The sequence below is a fragment of the Accipiter gentilis genome, chromosome 22, assembly GCF_929443795.1.
Source record: "Accipiter gentilis chromosome 22, bAccGen1.1, whole genome shotgun sequence".
In the NCBI taxonomy this organism is placed as follows: Eukaryota; Metazoa; Chordata; class Aves; order Accipitriformes; family Accipitridae; genus Astur; species Astur gentilis.
The window spans coordinates 11,858,696-11,884,781 of NC_064901.1; the positions used below are offsets into that span (position 1 = coordinate 11,858,696).

Sequence of the window (26,086 nt, forward strand, 5' to 3'; positions counted from 1 at the left end):
GAGATGTCAGTCTTTAGGCATCTCTGACAATCTTCAAGGACAATTTAATTAAAATATTTCTCTGTTAAACCAAAAAAAACCCCTGCCAAAATCCAAGCCTACCCTCTCCATACTGAAAGCTTGTGACTATCTTTGTTGGCTCCAGCTCTCAAAGATGACTCTCCATTAGCTTCTCTGGAACTTGGATCAAGTCCTAAGTGTATAAATCATGTCAAAAGACTGCACAACATATTTTATTCGTATGAGATATGCATGAGGGGTCACATCAGTAAACTCCCCATTACCATTAATGAATCACACATGTGTGACTACATACATATCAGGTCAAGCTTAGCCTGTGAACCAATGGACACATCAATTCTGAAATCCCTGCCAGTTGCACACATAGTTTCCATAGGTCTGACTTACTTTGCTCCTTCCCATTAGGAAGTGACTAGAAACTCCTGAAGCGCTAAACAACTTTTAAACTGCTCTGAGGAATGTAAACCAAAGCAATTCTGGTGAAAGCAAAAGATCTGACAACACAAAATTCAGTGTAAGTGCTGCCCTGTTGTTTTGGGGTTCTTTGCCTGCAGCTCGTACACCAATCTTAGTCCTTTTCATTTACACTTTTGTAGTATCTGCACAGATACTCCAGTTTGTTGTCTTCTAACGTAGGCTAAAAAAAGAAAGTTAATGTTTCAGTATAGGAAAAAGCTCTCAACCAATGATGCATGTAAAGTGCTGTTATGTTGATTGAGCAGCTGGTTTTTTTGGTATGTATCCCAGATGTTTCATCAGCATGGCAACACCTTACATTATACTGCCTCTGAAGATCTTGGACCAGTCCCACCTGGTCATATCCTTAGCCTGGAGACCTCAGCCTTAATGTACCTGTCATTACACAACCAACCTTAATGATTTTATGACCTAACATTTTTTCCTTCATATAATTTAAGCAAGGTGCATAGGCAAACTCCTAACATCTGTTATCAATACGCTGTATTTAGGGACTTGGATTTATCAGATATATAGCTTCTCTAACAGTACACATGGAGGTATTTCTAATAGCTTACATTTAACAGCAGTCATTTAAGCTACATACAGAGAAATATTCACATCTAACTATCATTTGTACAGCTGTGAGTTAGTTGCAGAATAGTCTACAGAAAGAACACTAAAAACGAACAATCTCCTCAACATACACAAAAAATATTCTATTTCTTTAATTATTTTATTGTCAATTTTATTTCCATCTGCCTGGAAATGGCGTTTTGCACAAGTTGCGTAAACAAAGGGGACATTTCTCTATTCTAAACCTTTACAGAGCAAATTAATCTGAATTCATATCCCGGACTGGTCAGGCACAAGGATGTAGGACAGTGGCTCCCAACCAAAGGGTCACGACCCCAATTCAGGTCATGGCATTTATGAGGTGAGGTCACGAACCTAGCGGAAATTCAATTGCAGAAATGGGGTTTGCAACCGGAAGTAAGGTCATGAGCCTAGAAGACCAACTGAAAGGTTACTGATGTCGTCTGTAACAGTGAAGTCGTACTATTGCTGGATCTCCGCTCTCTGATATTCATTCAACAGTTAAAAATCTAGCCGGTTTACAACCAACGAACAGGAAAGAAAGGAATTCTCAAATAGAGGAAAGATCACTGGCCCCAGCATATTAATATCGAACCTTGTTTTTAGAAACACAACCAAAAGCAAGAGAAAAATTAATAATTACCTTTAAACCCTTTAAACCCTTTTGTGTAGTATTCATTTCCACCAGAAAGTTTATTCACATATCTACTTATTTCTATAATAAGCCACAGAAACAATTTTCTGGTAATATTTTAAGTGCTTCAGAAAGTCAAGTGGGATCTTTAGATAAAGACGTTCGCTCATGCTAACACACTGTCAAAAGTAATTTTAAATATTTCTTGAAGTTTTTAACTGTTAAAAGACAAAGTTTGCAATTCGCTGGAAAACTATAAAAACTATTTTAGTTTATTTAGTACAGGCATTACAGATACCGGTTGAAAAAAAAAACAACCACCAACCCTGACCTGATGGTTTGTATAATTTATATGAAAAAAATTGTAACTGCAAACCAACATGCTAAGAATTAACGTCTGGAAAGGTATTATGTTCTTTCTTTTTAGATGACATGGATATTTATTTTTTTAAAGCTCAATTTCTGGATGTTGGCTATAAGCCAAAACACAAACCCTGAATTTTTCCGCACGGTTGGTTTCTGGAGATGTCACCTAAGCATCAATCAGTGTCAGAGGAAATCAAAGGATTTCCATTTCAGAAAAATTGGTTCCAAAAATTGTTCTCAAGGCATGAGCATGGTGAAGACGAGGTGACTGTAAGCTACTTTTGTCATTCCCTGATTCCAGGACCTGTCAGAGGCTACAACAGCCTCAATCTAAACAGTATAAACTGGAGGACTCTCAGAGCTGCTGTAAATCTACTGGCTGATAACAGACTCTTAAGAAGTTCAGCTAGAAATCAATGGAGCACATCTGTGCTCTGGATATAGCCTGATGTGTGCATGCCCAGGTTTGGGGTCTTTACAAACCTTGGTGTTAATTGTTCACCACACAGTGACCATTGCAGTGTGCCAACACAGCGCCCACTTTCTTTTGAGGTTGAGTTTGAAACAGATTCTAAAAGTGCATCAAAAATTTTGTAGGGGCATCTCTGAACAACTATATAGTCACTAAGGAAAACAGTATTGCTATCTAACCACTGCAGGCACCGATTCCTTCAGAGTTAAATTCAGCAGAGATGGAAATCAACACTTTAAAGGTGCCTTTCATGGCATTCAGAAAATGCAGATCATGAATTTCTGTACTGTGCAGAAGTAGTCCTAACATGCCAGCAAAAGAAGTCAGAGCTCTTAAGTCTACACAGTAGATATGCCATAAATACTTGGTAAGCACATACTGGCACGAGCTGGATTTCAATGGAGCTGTGTCATCTGCGCCAGCTGAAGACCTTCCCCTCAAATCTTCCTGTGACCAGTGCGCAGGGGCAGAGGATGCGGATGCTTTGCTGGACTGGGAGGCGGCACTGGAGGAGGCCGCTCAACAGCAGAGCCGACGTTTGCAGGGAAAGGTAAGGCATCTGGCTAACGCGACATGAGGTGGTGGCAGCGTCAGGGAGGTGAAACAAGCCCCATTCCCCCGGGACAAAAAGAGGGTCAGTCATGCTTCCTTCTGGGAATGCTTCCGGACTGCACAACAGGATCCTTCCGCACTAATAAACACAACATGTGCTTATCAGGTATGGCAAAGCATATGCCAACTTAATTTTTAATCTTTCCTAGATGTCTGTCCCTATACCTACAGCACCAAGATTCGTAAGTGATAAAGACAGAAAAGATCTCATTCATCTGCACATATTTATTAACACTAGGATTTTACCTTAGGCTATTGGCTGAAAACCTGTTTAGTAATTTTTATTCAAGACAGATTCATATGACCATTACAGTGTGCTCTGCTCATTGATGTAGTCTTGGGGCACCTACACAATTAACTCTCCCTCACTGCACATCAGTGGCATGTTAAGTTTTTCCTAACAACCTATGTGGATGCCTATAATTTCACCACAATATATGAAGCATGTCCAATAAAAGGAACATTGATGGGTACTTTGGTTCTACATTGCATCAAGATTTTGTACAAGCTGGACCAAAGAGAAATAGAATTTGATCATTAAAGCAACTATATCCCCCAAGCCTTTCCCAACAGACTATATCCATAGTTAAAACAGAGAAATCAAAATAAATTAAACCTGAAAGCTGATGCACAAGACAGGGAGTGAAAGAAAAAAAGATGTTTGCAGTATTAAGTGTTTACATATGCTCACTCTATCAGCTGCATCACCGTGCAGCTGTTTGTAGGACTGAAAGCAAGGATGCCCAAGTTTTCCAAAGATTTGGGTAGAAACTTACAGAGATGACCACACCTCCCTGAGACTGCATCATCTATGTAGCCTAGATTTCTGTTTGAGGTGACATTGATACACGCTTGACAGATGTAACTACTCCATAGTTACATGAAATCTAGTAAATAGATCTCAGATTGAAATGCCATTTTCTTTTCATTGTTCTCCCCTCCCTCAGGGCCAGGAGCATTGACCACTGCTGAAAACAGCCCCGGGACCCAGTATCCTGCGATTCCACTATCTTGCAATTCCTAAAACCCACCAGTTCCAGAGGTTAGTCTTTTAGGTTTAAAATATGGTAGATGTAGTTGAGGCAGCTCCAGTGTCCTGATTCCATGCATGCCAACGTGCTATTTTCTAAAACCAGCCAAAACCAAGCTTACTTTACTCTCCTGCACTTTAAAAGAAGCACAAAAATCTCTGGCACTTTGACAAATGACTAATCCTGTTGCAGCAGTCCTTAAAAGCCAGGTCAACAAAATTTGACATCTTAACTTAAACTGCTGATGAAGATGAGTGAGCTCAAAGTGAGAAATTAGGTGGGTAAAGGATTTGCAACTCCTTTCTGACAACTCTTTTGTGGGAACATAATTTAAAACATTTCAGCAATTCACTTTTCTGTAAAAGACCACAATAAACACATGGAAATTTAAAGACAACACATGAAAGCCAGAAATATCCAGAGAAAGACTAGGGGCCAAGTTCTGCACAGTAAAATGTCCTGGTTCAATAAAGCACAAAAGAGTACAATATAGCAAACAGGTTTTCATTCTCACATCTCTCCATCATTGATCATTACATTACTCTCTACATTCTTTGAAAAATTAATGTGATATTAAAGAATTTCCCAACTTTTAAATAGCAACATAACATCTTTCAGGCATTTAAAAAAAAAAAAAAAGGTAGAAATAAGAGGGTTTATTTGCTATGCAATATTGCAAACATTGATCTTAGTACACACTTCAGTGATTCATGAACTCCATGATACATAATAGAATAAACCTAAAAGAGTCCATTCACACAACTCTGCTGTCATCACATTTGACCTTCACTCCACTTTCATTTACAGACTATCGCAGAAAACTCTTAGGCGATGTTATAATCTCCCTTTCACCAACTTTGCATTTAATCTGATTTTACAGTGGTGTAAACTACATCCATATCAGTGTACTCGGTGCACAATATTTATTTACCAGCCATAAAGAGTTTTTTCTAGTAATACGCACTACTACCTAAAAATGGTACCTAAATTATACCCATAAGATCTTCAGTGTCCTTGCTGAACATGTGATAGCCAATACAGATAAAAAAATGCTGCAACTAGGCTTTAAGTTTATATGACATTTACCTAAATGAGTTGAATTCTTTATCATCAGCCTCTATCAGAGGACATAGCATTGTGGAGGACATCATAGATGCACACAGTCACTTGCACAGGCAGTGCAATGACATATGCAAATGACATTTTCCTCTGTGATTTGTACATGTAATATGAATCTCTTTCATATGCAAGTGACATTGTGCAAAAAAAGAGCTTGTGCATTCACATACGGAACACTTGTGCCAGCCTCTGTTATGCTGCTACTCTTCCTCACCACTAAAATGGCCTAATGGGACCAGAAAGCAGACGGACTTACTCAACTGGAGGAGAGCCAGCAATGCTAGATCTACACGGCAGTCCCCAGTGCAGTGGCATGTCAAAGAAAAAAGAATTGCTGATCAGACCACTGTTGCTTTGTGACACCTCCAGCTACCTCTCATCTACACCAGAGCTGGTGTAGAAACAGCATCTGTGTCAAGGTGCCATAGCCAGATGTTTTGTGGTCACTCTGCTGTGTCTTAGCAACAGCTGAGGGTCTAAGTCCTTTAGGTGAAGTGCCTTTATACATTAAGGAGACCTCTCACAATTTGTAGCTGGCACATCCCTAAGCAAACTTTGATGAGCCACCCCTAAGGGGGGAAAGTTAGGTACCATTTCAAACTACTGTAGGTATTGCTCATACATACCACAGTCCTGTGGCAGCGGAGTAAAGAGTTGCAGCCAACATAGCTAAAGGGAAGTAATGATTACAAAAAGCTACTCTTCCAGTTTCATTGGTGCATAAGAGTATAGCTACTCCCTGCATTGATTCATTTGCTACCTGAAGGGTCAAGACCTGTTCACCTTGCCTACATGAGTAACCACAGTAACTTCAGTGGGTGTAGGTAAATGAACTGAGTAGAACTTGGTCTTAAAGCAGAATATAAAACGATCTTCGAACAGTTCAGTATCAAAGAGGCAGAGTAGTACGATAAAGGTAAGGGAACCCTTTCTAGCAAACAGAAAAGGTTTCTCTTCTGCTGTCAGAGGTATAGATGGGCTTGATGGATGCAGCTTTTTCAGAGCCTATAGCATGTCTCTGTCAGGAGGAACCACACTGACTTAAAATGTCTTGGGATAGTCAGCAAACTATCGATAAAAAATACAGCTAGTCTCAGCCTCTGACACTGTACATGTACAAGTATTTACAATGTCTCAAAAAAAAATATTCTGTTGACTCAGTGAGAGGCGGGGGGAGAGAACCAAAGTAACCTTTTTTAAGAATGAGTGTTTGACCTGCAAATTGGTTATGGGGAAAAAAAAAAAAAAAAGGGAATTCAAGAGGTTCAGAAGTATCATAACAGATTAGAAAAGGGGTTTCTGGCCAAACCTTTGCTTTTAAAAACTCAAGTGCCATGAAGTTTGGATTATTGTTAGTTAAATACACATATACATGAATTAGAGGCAGTAGTAGTGATGTTAGTGAGAATAAAATATCATGTATTAGACAGCATCAGTCTCTGAACCTTCCTAACACCAAAAGAAAATGCATATATCACAGGGCCACTGAGATAAAGTAACGCTCAGCCCTAGAGGGCACAGATTTCGTCTTTATGTAAATCAGTGCCTGTCACTGCATGCATGATTCACTGCTCAGAGTGTACTCTTCTGTGACGAATGAGTCCCGCTTAATTTGGCAGTGATTATGCGGGTTGCTGGCCCTCTAAACCCCTTTGAACTTGTAATTGCTGCTGGTTTAAATAATGAACATTAAGGGGAGGTGGATTCATAAAACTGTGGATAATTACAATTTTTTTCTTTTTTTCCTTTGTTTTTTTTTTAATGGAAATAAAAGGCTTCTGAGGCTGCTGATAACTGTATCGTACTGGGCTGTTACCGAAATAAAACTGCAGTCTTGTTCAGTCTTGAGGAAGGAAAGGGAATGGAAAGGAGAAGAGGAAAAAAAGAGAGGGAGAGGGAGATGCCAGTAGAAAAGGAGGAGCAATGGCATTCATGAATATTCATAGCTAGTCACATCTGTAGCAGGCTTGCTTTCCACCTTTTTTTCTTTGCAGTTCAACATGGACAAGAAGTGCTAACAAAAGAAGGTGATTGTGCGGTTCTATCCGGCTCCAGGTTTAATCTTTACAGAGCATATGGGTGAACTTTTTTTTTTTCCAATTTTCAAAGACTCCCATTTTTTAAAAATTGTGAATGCCTTTAACCAAAGGAAGTGTTCCCTCTCCCTCCCCCCGCCCGTGCTGCTTTTTAAAAATTATGTTCCTGTAATTATGAATGTGAGGGAATCAGTTGCCAAGGAAGCATGATATGTAACATGCAGCAAATTTGTTCCTCCTCCCCTTTATGAGCACTTTACTAAATCCTCCAATATTCTTTGATCCAGTAAAATTTTGATTTGCGTGTGTAATGTATTGAAGCAACGACGACAACAAAAATTGTTATTGAGGAGGGGACAGAAACCAAAGTCAGCCAAGTCAGGCAGCTACTACCCAGAAACAACAAAGAATGAATGATAAATTTAGCAGCCTCATGTTCAATTTTCAAACAACACAGCAGAGATTTATAGCTTTGCTGCTCCCATGGTAAACGAAGCAGCACACAGAAAGCGTGTCTGTTTTTGATTTTGCTATGTTTTCCCCCCTTTTTTGTTCTTCGCCTATTTGCAGGTTTTTTTTTTAAACTCTACATTTTCTTTATCCTGGTGTGAGATGAATATCAAAGGCCTAGTGCTGTTGGTAAGCCTCCAGCATACAACGGCAGCTCAATGGGATGTTATTAGAACCTGCGTCACAACATGGCAGACTGTGATTAATAGCAACTGTATCAACGGTAGCAACTTCTCAACAACGCCCTCCAGCAGCTCTAAAGGGGCCATGTGAAGAAGAAGAAGAGAGGAAAAAAAGGGGGGAAAAAACGCCTGCAAGAACTAGCTACTAAAGGTTCAGCTTTGCACATGATTAGGTTATGTCAAAACTGTGTGACTGCTTTCAACCAGAACACAGTGGGGTTATTTATTTAAAAGCGGGCTACCAAATGCATGGGCTGATCAGCGTTTTATTTTGCCAGAGCCAATCATGTGAAGAACAGGATCAGAGTGATGGAGAATGGGATACTGAAAAGACCTGCACTGGTGTTAGAGGTATAATCAGGGTTCCCTCCAAATGAAGAAGAAAATATTTTCCCAACACTTCACGAAAATTTCTAAGAAAACTGCAGGGCTGCTAAGATTTTACTGTTGCTACATGAAAGAAAGTGGGTTTAATTTTAAACCAAGTGTAAACTAATACCCTTGTTCTTTTTTTTTTTTTTTTTTTTTTTTTTAATTACAGTTTAGAAACTTAGGTCCACACGTTAAGAAATGTGAAGCTTATTCAAATGCCCCATTCCATATCAGAAAATACTCAACCAAACGTCTCCCAAGATTCAAATAATCCAAAATTAAGCTGTTCCAACTGTAGCTGATGAATATATGGTTTGGTCCATAGCAAGCCCCAAGAGAAAATGTAGATGCATCAATGGCTCCCAAACATTACGGTCTGGATATAAACTTCCAACTCAGAGAGTCTTTAAAATTCTGCCCACCAGAAGCTTGGAGGACACACTAGGCCTTCTGGGATTGTCCTGTACTTGCATCATTTCTTGGCCCTGTCACCACCCACTGCTGACCCTCATCTGGCTCAGTGGGCCATTGGTCTGGCCAATAGAGCAGAGTTTATTTAGTCAAAACCAAGACAAAAGCATATGTTAAAAAGCTTTTAAATATTTAATATTACCTGCTCCTTCTCACAAAACTTTTCTGCTGCTAAGTGGTTTTCATTTCTGTTAACGGTGATTAAAAAATGCTAGTAATTCTGCCATCTTCTGTCTCTCAGAAGAGGGGGAATGTTCACCTACAGATGTAAATGAGGTTAGTAATCTCAGTCACAAATTAGTGTGTTGGTATAGTATTTACACTGAAAAACGTATGCAAAACTATTTAAAATGTATATATTAGCATTGCAGCAGATTTAATCCATATCTGAGTGAGAGAAGCCGCAGAAGAGTAAGACCTGGAAGACTTGTGGTAGGGTTGATTAAGAGAAAAATAATCAGCAGGTGAAAAGGAAAAAAAACCCAACCAAACAAAGAAAAAATTAGATGAAAAGGTTAGGGGCGAATAGGAAGGCTGGGGAACACTGGTATATTGTACTGTCCTCCCTCAGGAGTTAGAATGACATAGCCCAAGTGCTCTGCTGTTGGCCAGTTGTCTTTATCTAATGCTCCTCTCATCCTTAATTGTCACACAGTTAGTTCTACCGAGAGAGCAGGCGTTATCCAGTGGACTGAAGTCCAGAGGCAAAGGAGTATATACACAATGCTGAAAATCAACACCTGATGAGCTATATATAAAAAAATAATAAATGTTAACTACATTACAAAAGACAAGCAACTTTTTCTTTCTTTCTCAAAAACACACAACTTGCTCAACAAATCACTGAAATATGCTGTATTTGTGCCAAAGACTGTGACACTCCCTTCAACCTGTTTATCTTTGAAGACCATAATTAAGGAGGACAAACTGGTTTATAGTCAACACAAGTTGGAAAAGAACTGTACTCAAAATTTTTCTCAAACGCTAATTTTCCTTATCTAAGCATCTTGCTTGATTAAAATCATGGGGCAATTAGCAGTTGAGCGAAGAGATTACTTTCTGTTGCAAAAAGACAGCCAGCCTTTACAAGTTCTACAAATGAATAATTCGGGCTCAGTTCTCAGCTGCGTCCAAGCATGAGGAAACCAAAGGCTTCTGCTTGCGGCTTTCTGACCCCAGGGCCAGCTGGGGACCCGGTCAGTACCTTACACCATTTAGGACCGGCTCCCAGGTTCGGTGGAGCACTGTTGCTAAACCTTTTCTATACAGGAATCACCCCAGCACTTTCATGAGCGCCCAGCCACTCCTTTTCACTCAGAAATGAGTGGCAGAAGGGGGTAAGATGGCAACCTGATTTTAACAACAAACACCTCCCAACCTATCGCAGTGGCTCTGCTAATAAAGAAGTGATGGTGGCCTTGCTACGCTGTCCTCAGTGCTCCTTATAATGGAGCAACATCCACACAGAGAAGCCCTCTGACTTAGCCCCTTAAAACACAATTCCACAGACCCAGATAAGTATTCTTCTTTCCCAGCATAAAGGACTAATTGAAGATGGCCTAGGAAAAATTGGCAAAGTGGAACAGAACATCTATAGAATAACCATCACAATCGCGCGGTACCATAGCCACTTTTTCTAAAGGTGGGGAGAGTGAGCGGAGGGAGAAATAACAAGTTTGTTCCTAATCCTTTCACTGAGATTAGCCAAATACACCAAGATCTGTGAATAGCGTACCCAGCATAGCAAGAAGCAGAGCCAACACTGAAAGCTCACCACTAAAGATGAAAAACCAGCGCAGGGCACACAGCCCTCTAGCAGAGCGGTGACAGACCAGCAAGTGTCCTCTGAGTTCCCTGGCTCCGTAGAGGGCCACACGGCTATGGCAACATGGCTCAGAAAGGTTGACGCCTTTGAGAACGGCCTTCCCATCAATCTCTTAGCAGCATTTCCAGCCGCAGAAGTTTGCATGGCACTTGAGGATTCTGGGGTGGGTGAACGAAGAATGATGAGACGGGGAAAGGAGATGTGGAAACTCTCAATTCCCTACGTTTTCATCTCCTGCACCTCTTGTTTTGCTGAGCAATAAATAAATAATCAGTACTAATGTTAGTAAAACAATTTTCTGTCTCAGGGTCAAATTCTGATAACAAATGCTGGCCCGACTGGCCTGCAGAAATGCATTTCAGGACAACCTGATCCAATCCGGAACACTGGTGATCCGTAAGCTTGATCTAAACCAAAATTATTATTTCTGCTAGGAACATGGGAAAAGCTGGCATAAAGAAAAAGCTGTGACATGAAGCATTTGTTTGGATCAAGTACAACTTACTCCTGTCTTCTGTATCCTCGAGTGTGATTTTCAGAAATAATCAAAACAAAAGTGACAAAACCCAAAAACCACAATGAGCAAACAGCAGCTTTTAAGTGCTGTGGGAACAGAGACATTTGTTTAAGTAACCACTGTTTAAAAAATGCATACATAGTAACACCAAAATAAACAGCTTGCAATGTTGTTTATTTTAAGATACACAATAGTAATGTAAAGTGCTGCATGCACTGAATTCAGGGTGTACTAACATTATTTACAGTTCTGAATAGCAGTAGGAAAACTCAGCTCCATGCCAGAAGACTCCCTGTTCGGAGAGCAAAGGTCAGCACTCGCTGCTTTTGCAGCTAGGAGGATTTCAACATGCAGCCACAGAAAGCTCCTGCTCTCGTTTCTCACGCAGGTAACTTCTGAACTGTATAACAAAATCCTACAAAAGGCACTTCATGCCAATGGCATCTTTAAAATGGATACACAAGCCCATTCCTGGGAAGGATAATTAAGAAGGAGAAAAAGAGATCTTTGACCTGTCACTTCACTTCTTTAAAAATCTTCCAAACAGGCCCTGACTCACAAGGCTATGTTGAGCCAAACAGAAAAAAATCCCCCCAAAGAGAAGAATACTAACAAAACTAAGCAGCGGTGTTCTGAAAAGTGACTGACTTACTGAACAGATTTATGTCCCTGTGTGTCTGAATTGCATTTGATTCTCTGCTGACAAAAAATGCCATTGACTTCAAACCATAATAGAAGTTTGTGCTATTTTTCTTCGTAAAGCCAGCCTAGCTATAGGCAAGAAAACTGGACTTTATTCTGGCCACTCCATCGTCTATTTATTATTGTAATTGCATAGATTTACTATTGTAATTGCAACATTACTCTTATTGTATAATCCTTGTGACTGCCAATAAATGAGCCAGAAAGAATCCAACTTGGATCTCAGATCCCAGGCTAAATTTGTAATTCTGGCAATGAGGAATGAAAAAAAAAAAAAAACCAACAAAAAAAACCCCCACAATTTTTCTGCCATGCAAACTAAGCTCATTTGATCTGGAAGTCATTGAGACAAACATGGAACCCCAGAGTTACGTTATTATAAAGTAATGTTCAAGAGCAAAATTTCATTTTAAATTCAAAATGCAATCTCTTTCTTCTTGATGCTTTTGAGGAAAGCTTTGTGCGAAATTCAGCAGTTTGAGTCAGCAGGCACTCAGTCAATATTTTCTTGGGGTCATTCTACCTCTCTGAGGGCCCAAGCTTTGTTTTGAATCTTGGAGTCAAATTGCCATAAAAGTCTGTAAGTGAAAAACAGGTGAAAAAGCCATGTTTTTCACCTGTTTTGGCATTCAGATTTCTGTGTAAATCCATAATCAACCTCATTTTGCATTAAATTTGCATTGGATCCATGTCCTTAAAAATCAACGTGGATTTTGAATGCTCAAACAACTTTTGGTGGTTTGGGTTGACTTTTCATAGTGCTAATGTTGGAGCAGATGTCAGAAATATTGGGGAACGCTGAGCTGGGTAAGGACTGTTCAGACGTATACCTTCCCCAGATATTTGTGAAACTTCACATGCTGTGAATGGAGAGCAGCGTATGTACCGTGACACAGCCTCTGTCTCTGAATGTATGAAAGGGAGGTGTTTTTAACATACGGTCCTCAATACAAATTCTCTTCCTTTGTTGGTCTGACAGAGCCCAAGCCTGGCTGACCTTCAGCATCCACTCAAACTCCCAATGCCTGAAGGAACAGTAATTAAATATTTCTCTTAAGCTTCAGTCTTTATTTTGGGTCTCAAGCCCATTTCTAGTTTGACTTTGTAAGTTAATTTTGCAACAATTTTTCCGCTGACAGATAAATGAAATGTCATTTAAAAAGTTGAAACAAATACAACAAAAACTTAAACCTGAAGGAAACCAAATTTGTGAAGGTTTCCTTCTGAAAACAGCTCTAATTTAAAGACATTTTTCAGTTTTTAATCATTAATAAGAAAACGTGGAAATATGAGAAATGCTTCAGGCAGCACTACTTTATTGTAACCCCAGGAATGCAAGATGTTTCTCAGCAGTATTTCTTCAAATGTTTTTTTGGAGTCTAGTTTTAAAAGTGCTAAGCAAAGGCACTTCCACAGATTGTTCTACAGTCTCAACAACTGGGGGTTTTTTTGGTTGCTGAATTCCATTATTCCTGCAAGGCGTTTTGTTCCCCCTCAGTAATTTCTTCTCTTGTCTGTTTGTAGCCTGTGCTTATTCACCGACTCAGTACGTGCATTCTGCATCTATGGCTAGATCTTACATTTTTGGGATGGATGGGGAGAGCGCGGGAAAGAACAATACAGCTCTCATTTCTCTCATCTTCTTTCAGCCTCTGTTACACTTTTTTGGGGAATAAGGGCCCTGATAATCCAGCCTCTCCAAACATCCTTCTATATCTTTCTTAGACTCTCACCAGACTGGCCTCAGGCTAGTTTCATAATCATCAAGAAAAAAACCAGTCCTGATGTTCAGCATGAGATCATAACACGGTGATCTCACTCTGAACGTTACCTTTCACTACAGCAGCTCTATTGACTTCTTTGCTTAGAACAGTTTGAATTTCCCACCAGCTCAGCTGTGTGATATTTGGCCTCTTTTAGGCGAGATACCTTTTTGCAGAGTGAGCCTACAGGGCACTGAGTAGGAAGCTCATGAGCCCCTAGGCCTTGTTTGAAAGAGTTTTCAGTCTCAGCAAGAAGTTTGCCGCAGCACTTGTTCGGGAGGCAGCAGAGCATGTTACAGCATTACCGAGTTGGAGAGCGCAGTATCACGTATTTTCAGCTGGGGCTTTGAGTAGGATTCAGATCCCAGGAGCTAAACTCGGGATAGTTTAACAGTTCTAGGGTTACATTTATTCGTACCCATGCTGGCAAAACACCACAGTCTTGGTTTTTGTAGACATTTTGTTTTCCTGCTGGACATATAGTTTTGCACTGGTTCATAGTGGGATTTAATCTCCTTTGCAAGCATTATTGCTCTCTAAATGGACAGCTTTGGGGGAAGAAAAGAGAGAGAGAGAGGCAAAAGCCTTTTTTTCTCTCAAGTTTGTTTGCATCCAAGAGCATTGTGGGATATAAGTTCATGTTTCACAGAGCCAGGACAGCTAAGATTAATTATAGCAGTGAATTGTCTGCAAATGCCTAGGGTAGATACGCACCAAATAGTGGGATTTTTCTGGTCTGAGAAGTGTTTGCTTGGCATTTAATGGCCACCATACCACATATACATACAAAGTAAGCTCTTTAAAATTGAGATGTAAGTAGCCACACTATATGGAACAACGTGGGCTTCTGAGGATTGTCCTAAAACTCTGCAGCTCATCCCACCATCCACAGAGAAGTTCATACCAACTCAGGAAGCACCCCTCTTTCCTAAGAGATGTTAGTTCATGCAGTAAGGTGTCCATGTGGAACTGGAAGAAACAGAATTGAGAAGAGACAGACCAAGAACGCAACTCTTGTAATAGTCTGCCGAAAGAGTAAAGGAGGGTGGAAGGGAGAAGTAAATTAAATTATGTTCCCCTTTTTTGTTGTTCACAACAACTGACCTGTTTTTATGTTTCCATTTCATTTCCTACTTTATATCTGAAAGAGATCATCAGAATACCCCTTTATAGTTGAAATTAAAGCACCCTTTAAACATCTAGATTTTGAAGTGATCTCTCAAATTAACCAACTTCCCTTGCAATTTAGGAATGCCACCGTTCCTATGCACCTATGCGTTCCTACGCACCATTCCTTTGCTGACTCCCCCAAATCCACACGTCACTTTTCTGACCACATAATGCTCCTTACTCCTGTTGTTATCACACGTATCATGACCCTTCTCACTATTCACATTCTATACCTCTGAGTAGTCCATTTGTGGACTATGAAAACAGCTGTCAGCTCTCTGCACGTGCTCCTCAGTAGGCAGGGAGCTTCCCAACATGAATTAGGGACTTTGTGGTAGCCTTTCTGTCCCTTACTCTTTGCTCTAGGTCACCCTCCTGCTCCCCATTTCTTCATTCAAGCACGAGTGGGATGCAGAAGTGGGAAGCACCTGGATGAATCAAAAGAGGCAGCAGAAGGACCAGGTCTGGCTGGAAAGCTGCCAAAGCCCTATTTCACATTAGGAAACTCCCTGGGCTGTTGAGGAGGGGAATAGCCACTAGTGACTTCTTGAAGTACAAAGATGCATTTGTTAATACTGCTGCGCTCCCTTTATTCTGACTCTTGCCCCTGGGCCAGCAGTTGATGCCTAAGGTTCTTTCTCTTGCTGCTGTCTGGGAAAGATATTTGATACCATTTGCATGCAATAATCACCACTTCAGGTCAGCAGGACGGAAAGGACCTGAAAAACAAAAATAAATGAACCCCGAGCCACTTGAACTGAAGTAGCTTGCAGCAATGAAATGCTGTCATCTTCGGTGTAGACCAGAAAGAACATAACACTTAATTTCATATTCAATGCTCCCTCAACAAAGGGAAAATCATCCTGAACTTTCAAAGTCTACAGAAGTTCAAGTATTTGCACAAGCATAGCCTGACTGTCGTGCTAGCTCAGCAGCAGGACAAAACCACATCAGAAGTGCAGGCCTCTGTAATTCAGCTGATGCCAAGTATAAGACACAGGTCTCATGCAGAGTTTTTCATCTGTAAATATCAAAAGCACTCCAAAAAGCAGCCACCATCATTATGCCATACTGTTTAAACAGGGAAACTGAGGCACAGTGTCTTGCCATGGCCACAGCTAGAAACACAACTGCAATCTCCCCGTGCCGGCCAGGGCTCACTTGTGCTGAAGCATCCTGGGGACAGTAGTGAAGGTTCAGCCACAAGAGAACCTGACGAATAGCTGAGCACTCAAGAAACTTGTCTTTCCGTCATAAAACAGGGGATCCTTGAAAGACCTGTTAAGCGTAATTTGTGGATAAAGTGGCTACAGTGTTTAACGCTTATTAAGACACAAAATTGTGTGTGTTTGTCTGCCTCCCATTTATGATTTCACCGCTTCATCTTGTCTGGCTTTTTCAAAGGGATCAGAGTTCCACTGGAATTAATGGAAGCAGGACTGAGAGGTACACACTGTTAGGCACTAATCTGTAAATTACCTGCAAATATTTGAACACAGAGAAATTAAACCTGCATTTTTTACCTTACCTGGGAGGAAAGAGAACCGCTTTTATAAAGAGCCACATACGTTCACAGCATACGAACTAACAATGCAGCTTACATCACCTTTGGGGGTTTTTTTAATTGGCATAACAAGCTTCAAAGTAGTCTAGACCTGGCCATGATCTTACAAAAACCTACTCCTTTTATATACTTAGTATACATTAAGAAAGTGAAGAGGAGCTTTCCCATTGCTATGCAGTTAAGTCAGATAGTATTTCCACAGTACATCCACTTTAGAATATCAAGCTGCCACTTTGAAAGGTACCTCAAACCAAATAAAAGCTTGATCCAGATGATAGCCAAATTTCTATAGCATTAAACAAATTAATATATGCAGATTTTTTTAAAATATTAAACTAAAATATTTGCTGCTGTTTACTTGGCTACTCTGATTCATTGTGCTGAGATTGTAAGAGTATGTCATGAGATGTTAAACATTTTATGGACATAAGCAGTCAACAGCTACAAATAAAATACCTGTTTTGAACCGCCATCATAGAAAGGTAAAACCAAGATTTAAAAAAATCTTTACCGCATTATACAGTGAGTTGACAACCTATCATCCAGTATTAGACAAAACAACTGAAATTAGTTCTGGCAGATTTGGGGCTAGCAGTTAAAAATAAAAATAGCAAATGTAAAAGCATGAAAACTGTATTGCCATTATGCTTAAAGACAATAATAAATCTTTAAAGATGCCAATGATTGCTTTGGATACTACAAACGACTACTGCCAATCAACTCTAAAATATGTAATGCATGGTATTCTAAGTATCCTAACTCAAGGCAAACTCCACAACACCACAAGTAATACTGTCTGCCATAAACTACTCTCTTCATTAAGCAACAATAAGAACTGACATCTCCATTTCTTAGCAGTTGTGGAACTGTTGGCAGAAACACTCTTTTTTTTTTTCTTTTTTTTTTTTACAGTATAACTCTAATTTTAGAGAAAACTTTGAACCAATGACTTTGCTCATGGGTCTTGAAAAGAAGGTCTTAAATAAACATGTCCTGAGGCAAAACTGAGAGGCAGTATCACTTTGCACAAACAACAGCAATTGTTTTTTTCCCTGAAAATATATTTTATATATACATACACCAATCTGTACACACAACAGAGAAAGGGAGGAACTGTGAGTTTTCTGATGACAACTCTTTTAGGTAGTGGAACCTGAAGATACTCAAAAGAATTCTCACCTCTAGTTGACTGTGATCTTGATTTTCAAAGGCCACAGTGCACAACATTTATTAGCGCAACGTTCTTGGAGTGTTTAAACACTATTTGTATTTGCATATGCTTCAGTTAAATCCCCTTTTACCTTGCGAGCCTTGAAGCCACAACTCTATATAAATGAATTCTTGTCACTACTTCCTTGTTTCAATTACTTTAAGGATTCATTACCTGGACTTTGGTATTCTTTCTTCTTTTCTTTTCACTTAATTCCTATACTGACACGGCAAAGCCTTGTGATCTGACAATAACAACCAGAAAACACCAGTGGCTGATACTATCTTTTGCTAGGCCACATTCAGCTCGCTCAGTTGAGGCTTTTTAATCAAGCCTCAACTAAAATCATGCACATTTCTCGTTACGCTCTGGTCTCGGTAATTCCCTGTTTGAAAACGGCAGGTAAAATATTAAATTGGGAAGTAACATCTAGCCATGTTATCTGATGGTTTGGCAGCGGCTGACCTCATATGCCACATGAATGAAATCCACCTCGCTGCAGTCCTGACACATTGCGTTGATGAGGAGGAAGAGGAGGAGGCAAAAACCAGCAGGGTGGTGGAAAAAAAAAACACAAAGGAGAGGTGAAGGTAAAGCATAACTAGCTAACATCAGACAGGGTGGTATGAAAAACTACTATAGCAGGCCTGGAAAAGGACCATTAAGTAGACCTAATCGTCCTGGTAGCACCATGAAAGGACTTTGCTGCAGCCCCCCAGCCTGCCAGGGATTCAGGGAGGGAAAGGGGACGAAGGGGAAGGGAGAGCCGGAGGGGAAGGGTGCTGCGTTTCATTTGCTCGTCCCTTGCAGGATTCGCAATTCGGGGATTGTTTTGGGGTGGGGTGGGGTGTATGCGTGTGTGTGAATTTCACCCTATATATAACTCGGAATCTTATTAGTTAACAACTCAGTGACACTGCAAATCCAGTATTTCTCGGAATGCTATTTTTGAAGCTGAAACACACAACATATTTTGATCTCCAAAGAAGTACGCTAAAGATCCCCCCTTCAAAATAAAATGAGAAGTTAAAAAAAAAACAAAACAAACCGAATGCACATGTAACAATTTCCAGGCGGGCTTCCTGTGATTGTATCTGATTATTTAAATATCGGACTGTCTCTTTAATTTGAGGAGCGGGGAGAGAGGCGACAGATGGCAGACAGAATTGACTTATGTCCTCTATTCTTCTGCAGAAGAAGGGGGAGTGCAGAAAGTTTGATCAAGGCAGAAGCTACAGTACGCAGGCCCGGCTATAACTATCTAATAGGTCTTTTGACGGATCGGTTCGGAATATTTAGGTTTTTTTCTCCCCCAGACAGGCTTTGTAACAAACCCACGGTCCTGGAGGTTGCCATGGGTGACGAGAGCGCTGACATCCAGTCCCAACTACAAATAAGCACATGACAAATGGGCCCAGAGCCCTCCGACAGCCCTGAACCTTGGTGACCCCCTAAAACACCCAGCCTCCCCATACCCACCCCACCCCCCCACCCCCCCCAAAGCATTACTGAGTATATTTTTTAAAACCGAAAGCTTGCACTTAATTGGAAACACTGCCATGTAACCAAAATGCTTAGGACAGCATGTACAAGTAAAAATAAATCACGCAGCATTGTTATTTAATGCGCTGTGACATCATTTCCTGAAACTAAACAGAGATGACACAGATTCAGACAGTCCCTGCTAAGGTTCAGTTCAAACAATTCACAGATGTTTTCCTCCAGCCAGCAGAAAACAATGCAGGGCTTAAAGCACTCCTCTCCCTCTCCCTCTCTCTCTCCCCAGCCTTTTCGCTGGTACGAGGAGGTATGGCAGTTTTATAATACATGCTCCCGCAAAAATATTCTTTTTTTAATTTAATTACTCAGGCTGTTGTACTAAATAGATGGATCATTGTGTCACAAAAGCATCAATTTTTCAGAAGAAATAACAGATGTCTATGTAACAATGATTAGATTAACCACTCCCAGACAAAGCTAGCTTTTGAGGCCCACACACCCCATGACCTCGGGTTCCCTCTTCTGTAGGGGGTGGATGTAGAAATGTCAGATCTAATCTCAGATTCCATTTTTAAAACAAACAAAGCCCCACCCCCACCCCGTTTCAGCTCTCTTCTTTTACGATTGTGGCACTCAAAAGGTATATGAACGTTCGGTCCGTCACTAAATCTTTGGGACTGATTTTGTGGGCAAGGACTAGGAGAACTTGGAGCATGAAACCTTTCAGCCTGGGATCAGAAGTGGCATTTTGAGAAAGCTTTCCAGTTTTATTCTGTCCAGGCTGGTGACGCCGTAGCGCAGGCAGGCAGGACAGGCGGGGGATGCCGGTGACATTAGGCAGGGCTACGCTCCCACCGCAATAACAACAAACGCTAACGGCAGCCGCCAGCCCTTCTGGAGAGTGACCAGAGCAACTTTGGGGTACAAAGACGCACAGTTCCACCACCTCGAGGTGACCGCAGGTCATAGGCGTTCAACATTCAGGTACCGATTTTTCTTTAACGCTAGGATGAAACCATTTAACCTCTCCTCGCAAAGTTTACCCAGCTGAAAAACGAGTGCAACTTTATTTTGCTGGTCGAGCTTCCAGCTGGGCGGTGTTTCTACAGTCCGAGAGGTCTGTCCTACCCCAGCAGGCAACTTATTCCTTGGCTGCAAACTCAGCACACCGTCAGCCCTGCCTAAAAAGCAGACCTGGAACAAAGCTGTACTTCAGGTTCCTCCAAATCCCTGACTACGTGGAGCGCTGAAGCAGAAATGGCAGCCACGCAAACCCACAGGCAGGTCGTTTTACAGGAGAATCAGAGGACATCGTCCGTCTCCTCAGTGCACACCCTGGGAGTGTATAGCACGTTACAATGCGATCCAACGCAAGCACTAAAACTCACCAGAATGTCTTCACATTCCTGTGTTTTGTTCAGTCGCCTAGCCTTCTTGTCAGCATTTTAACTGGACAAAGTTCTGTTCTATTTTCAGTTTTGTTTTTTTTAAACTACAGCAAAAAACAGCGATGTGAAGAATCCTTCTCCTGGATCAGGACTCTGAGGAAAGGTGCTCTTCTACTGCTTGATACAAAAGTAAGCTGTTCAGTGTGGAGTGCAACAGCCAGCTATGTTCCTAAACCTCGCTTAGGTATTGCTCCTAAAGTCACCATATGGGAGGAGATATTTATGAAGGCGGGATGGTTTCAACTGTTTTGAAAGCTTGCTCCAAGATTGGCTTTGGTGGATGGCATTCATCTCTAGAATCTCTAGAATGAATAAATAAAATAGCCGCCCTTTTTTAAAAGACCTGGTAAGCCGTTCATCAAAATACGATAGAGAGACACTATGTTCTCAGGTATACCTACATAAATACAGAAAAAAAAGTCTGTTTCAGTAAAACCATTGATATTATCCAGTCTGGCCATCTGAATACGGCAAGTTAGGAAAACTAATTCAGGTAGGTACAAAAGCTGTGGCTGGTTCATTTCAACACATTCCAGCAGAACCTACTCTAGCCTGACAGTGAAGCCGATGAAACCAAAATCTACTCTACAAGAGACTGTGTAAAGAGCAAGATTTTCAGCCAGAAGACTGTGGAAATCAGGCTAAAATGACACTGTTCAAACCAATGTTAGGAGACAGAACTTCAGTTAGCAAAAAAAGGCAAAAAAAAGCCAGCTCAACTCCACTGACTTCAGGGGAGCCATCGCAAATACCATCAGCTGGGAATCCGGCACAGTCATAAAAAAGGTTTAGTTTGCAGGCTCCCTTTGGTATATCTGGTACTTTTAGTTAAGATATACATCTTCTTACAGACTGTAACAAAAGAAACAACCAAAACAGAATTTTAACAAAGGGCATCACTCCCGGTAAGTGTCAAAGAATAAACGTGTCCCTGTTCTGCCAGTTCTGTAAAAGAAGGGGAAAAACCGAATGTAGCAAAAGTGTAGTCCTTGATACACTGCGCTGCAGAAAAGGGATGAACTACCAGAGGTACAAGCCCATAGAATGGTATAATTACTTCCTTTATAACTTTGCTCTCTTCTGATTATGTACATACATTTTAAAGGTCCTCCATCTTTCGAAAGGGCATGGAAGGAGGGGGGCCGGCTCCGTATAGTTGCTGGTAAGAAATCCTAATCTCAACATTGGTGTAAGCTAGAGGTGTCTATACATTTGAGCACTTCCTGTTTTCACTTCGTGATCAAATATGTTCTTTGCAGGGCAAATAGGGGAGCACTTGAGGGAGGAAAGCAGAGATGTCTGAGAGGCTAATTGAGTGTACTAAGGACTCCTTGGCATAGAGGAAAAGGAGTTTTCCAAAGCTATGAATAAACTCTCGGCTTGGGTCAGATTTCTTGCTGTTTCTTTTCTTTAACCACCTTTGAACTCAAATAAAAACAGTCTTAATGTCAGGTTTACCTTTCTGATGTCGTAATCTTTATGTACTATTGAAAAGCTTATACTACCAGACTAGGATTTCCTCTACTTTCTTAAACACTGGATATTATCCAGAAAAAGCATACACATTTCCAACCAATTCATCCTCAGATCTTTCATCTTCCGGTACTGTTGTAATTCCAAATGTAAGACAGAGCTCAGTAAGTGAACAAGAACATGACAGAAGCTCCTACTCGTGCGTTTGATTTCCAACAATAAAAACATGCATGTGTATCCTGTTTCAAATATAATTAAAGTTACTGCAAAATGGAAGCTGTGATAGGGGTTAGAAATTGTTTTGAAAGACACAGCCTGTCAGATACATTCATTCGACATCAGAGTTCAAGTGCCTGTCTCTTCAAAAAAGCCACTTAGGCAATTCAGTTTTTAAAATCGGCTACCTTAGGAGTTTGCAAACTGATTGAATGAAGGAAAAAAACAGCATTTTATTTAAAATCATAAGTAAATACAATTAGTCAGAACTGAGTTACTCTCTTTGAATTTGACAGTCTAAAGGAATTTCAAGTTTAATCCACGACATAAGAGATGGACTGCCACTGCCTGTCCTTCCAGGGAAACCAGAGGTTAATGATTTTTGTCATATTGAGACTAACAGCTAACAATTGCTACAGTTGGCCTTTAGTATTTTATTTGTCCTTTTGAGGTATTCAGAATAGGTGACAATGGCTTGCAGTTGAGAACATATGTAGAGAGACCCCTGTGGCTTATGGAAAAGTTGCTCCATGCTGGTTGGGTGTTTGAAAAAAAAATACAACCAGAGCTCTTTTATGTTCCTCTCCTTAATGAATGCATGAATGTCAAAATGTACCAATGGCCCATTCAGCAGGCAAAGCCTAAGCAGCTCCTTCTTTAAGAACACATCCTGAGATGTAAAATACATTTGCTTAACAAATTAAAATAATGAGATAATTCAATTAGTTTCTTTTTTTAAAAAAAAAAAAGAGAGAGAGAGAAAAAAGGGTACATCAGGGGATTATTGTAATACAAGAACAGGTCATACAGCACAAAGGAGGAACAAACCAATTTGAAATAAGGTTAGAGTAGTAACGAAGGAATGTACATTGAATCATGGACCGCCATTGTAAAGATATTTACTTGAAACAATAAAATTGTACATCACAGATTCCCCCGTTCTGGCTCAGCCAGCGTTGCACTTTGAATGGACAAGCTAATTTGAGAAAAAGTGCGAGATCTTTAAAAGAAAGGAGTTCTCTTCCTTCCCTGCATGTGTTTATGGCAAGAATCTTTCTGAATTTACATTGCACTGGTCAGGGGTCTCCATTATCAGTTTGCAGGTCTGAGAATTACAGCACAGTAAATCTTTCAACACCTGCAAACTCATTAAAGCTTGGACGGTAAAAGGTTTGGGGCTTTTTTGTGTTCATTTAATTTGATTTTTGCGAGGCCATCCTCACCAGTGATGGCAAATTTCCTCAATTCATGCAGGATGGAGAGGGTCAGGAGAGAGAGGATGGAAACAAGGAAAAGGGATTTCAAAAAGCCAGGAGGACTTTCCTCAAGAGAAGCGAGAGGCAGTTGACTGTTTAATAAGCATGTGTCGAATGCTTTCAAGGAGCACGTGAGAAAGGAAGGCAGGGAGAAAAAAACCCAAGATATCACGAATTTCATAAGAGGAAATGGAGTTAACACAGAGACATGTACAAAACAAACTGGTTTATTTGTGGCCCTGCTTTTTGCTCTCTGCCTGTACTGCTCCCCCAAAGATACCCTACAGCTAAATGTAAAACCCTCCACTCACACTCACTCGACTTCCAAATTAAAAACATTTTACAGGTTAGTAAATCTCCAGCTGAGGTGATGTAGCAAAGAACAGCTGTGAAGTAATTTTGATAATGATGAGAATAATAAGCACATGGCAAGGTTCAGGGCTTTGCTGTTGCAGCTTCAGTGCTCCTGAATAGATAAAAGTGATTAAATACTCCTGATTATCCCTGACCAATATGTAATGGATTTACAGCCCTTTCAATTAGTCAGTATTTGCTTAGGACTCATTATTTTGTCTTTGGTTAAGTAATCAGCCCAGAGACTCATGTTCTGTCTAATTCCTCTGAGCCAAGTGGGTACAGGGCACCTGACCTTTGAAATGGCCATAGCTGGGAGGCAGGAATAACCACTACTCCAGCAGAGACACTGGCTATTCCAGCTAATCCTGACCCCACAGGCCAGATCAATGCACCTTAGTTTGCTACTAATGTCCTTACATCAAAATGATGGTTTAGAAATGTGGATCTATCGCTCCCCCCCTTTAGCTGTGCTGCCAGCAGAGCAGTTCGATAGTCCCTATCATAAATAAATCGGGTACCTTGTCCTGAAATCGTTACACTGTAACCAACATCAGCTACCATGGAAATTTATAAAACTTTGGTAGAAGAAGAGGTAGTTAATAACAGTTAGCGTTTTAAGCCTTATCAAGTGAGAAACAATTTTACAGTGAGAGGAGGAAGAAAATCAATTGATAATTTTACCAGTTTCCATTATTTCCCACATGAAGTAAACTACAAAGAGTGTTACTAGGCTTTCTGTGGAACCATGTTTTGATGCCTAAGTGAAGCTATAACCGTCAACAGAACACCAACACATAAAACCAATCGCAAGCTGGAGGATAAAGCTAGCCCATAGAAAGCACTGCTTTTTCATGTATTTAATCTCTCTTCCCCAAATGTGAATACGGCTAGCTTTTAACATGATGGACTTGAAGAGAAGCTAAAAAGGTGCTTCTTCTCTCTGTTACATAACTGAAGAATTAGGGAACCTGTAAGCCTTCTGTATTTCTCACAAAAAGTAACAACGACAAGTTTGCAAGCTGCTGCTTTGACTTCTCTAACATCCACAGTGTATGTCAGTGCACACAGACTGGGGCTCTCTTCCACCACATACATATGAAGTTTGTGTAAACAGAGGCCAGCGATAAAGAATCCAGAAGGCAGAGCTTTATATATGCTAAAGCAAGGAACCCCCTTTTTTGTCCTTAGGAACATTTTGAATAGTTCAAAGCAAAAAATGGTTACTTTATATGTAGGTGGTGTTCCATGCTACGGCTTTGTACTCTTTCTCTCTCGCTTTCTCTCTCTATGGGCATGTATGTGTGTATATATATACACATATATATCGAGAGGTTTCTTTCAGATTTGTCATGATTCCAAGAGCCAAGAAAAAAAATCGGGGGGGGGGGGGGAGCAACAATAATTGAGCCCTAATAATGGTCCAAAAATTATGGGGACAACTGATTTCTAATAACGATGAATAAACCTCATTAGGCACATGAACAGAAATCTATTTTGGTTTTGGGCACCACTTACTGTGAGATGCTGGAAAAGCCACGCTCTCATGATATTTGTTGCTACTTTGGGGAAAATGCCTCTTTTCTTCTGACGCTTTTTGTCCTTGTCTGGGTCATCGTCATCCCCTGTACCAGGTGAGGCTACACTGTTGTCTAAACCATCTCCTACAACAAAGAGAAAAACAGGAAGGAGGAGACATTTAGTGAACAAAATACAAAAGCCAAAAAGTACCATTAATTACCAAGGCACTACCACAATTTTATTTTGATTTGCTAGATCAGGCAGATACAGTTTCTCATTATATATGAATGCAGATACAAATACGTAAAAATTAGAAACCATGTCTCTCCAAATACTAATTTTGTGTTTCACACATGCATATATCATTAATTCAATTATAATTGTGTGCTTGACATAGTGCAATAGCTCTTTGTCAATTATGGGATTCAATGTGGGAAAATGTGCCACAAGAAAACCCATTCACTGGAAATGCATCCCTACAACCATTCTGAATACGCACTATAAGTAATCAAGTTAAATGTTCTGTAGTCTATATATTCAAGGCCCTCTGCAGAGGTGGCAGTAACCGTGTCACCGTTCAGTGCACATAACACACTGTCAGATGAGCCCCTCCCCATAACCATCACCTCCCAACACACATACATACGCACGCACAAACACGTACACCTAGTTTGACCCTGCATATACC

General features: G+C 40.5%; 1 protein-coding gene across 7 annotated transcripts in view; it reads right to left on the reverse strand.

Annotated features, from left to right (window-relative positions):
- MEIS2 (Meis homeobox 2) overlaps nt 1-26,086 on the reverse strand; it is a 174,533-nt gene that overhangs the window by 96,520 nt on the left and 51,927 nt on the right. For all 7 annotated transcript variants that reach the window (XM_049825527.1, XM_049825525.1, XM_049825526.1 and 4 more), the window contains exon 8: nt 25,396-25,541. In XM_049825527.1, coding sequence (XP_049681484.1) covers nt 25,396-25,541 — 146 coding nt within the window. The remainder of the gene's footprint in view (nt 1-25,395; nt 25,542-26,086) is intronic.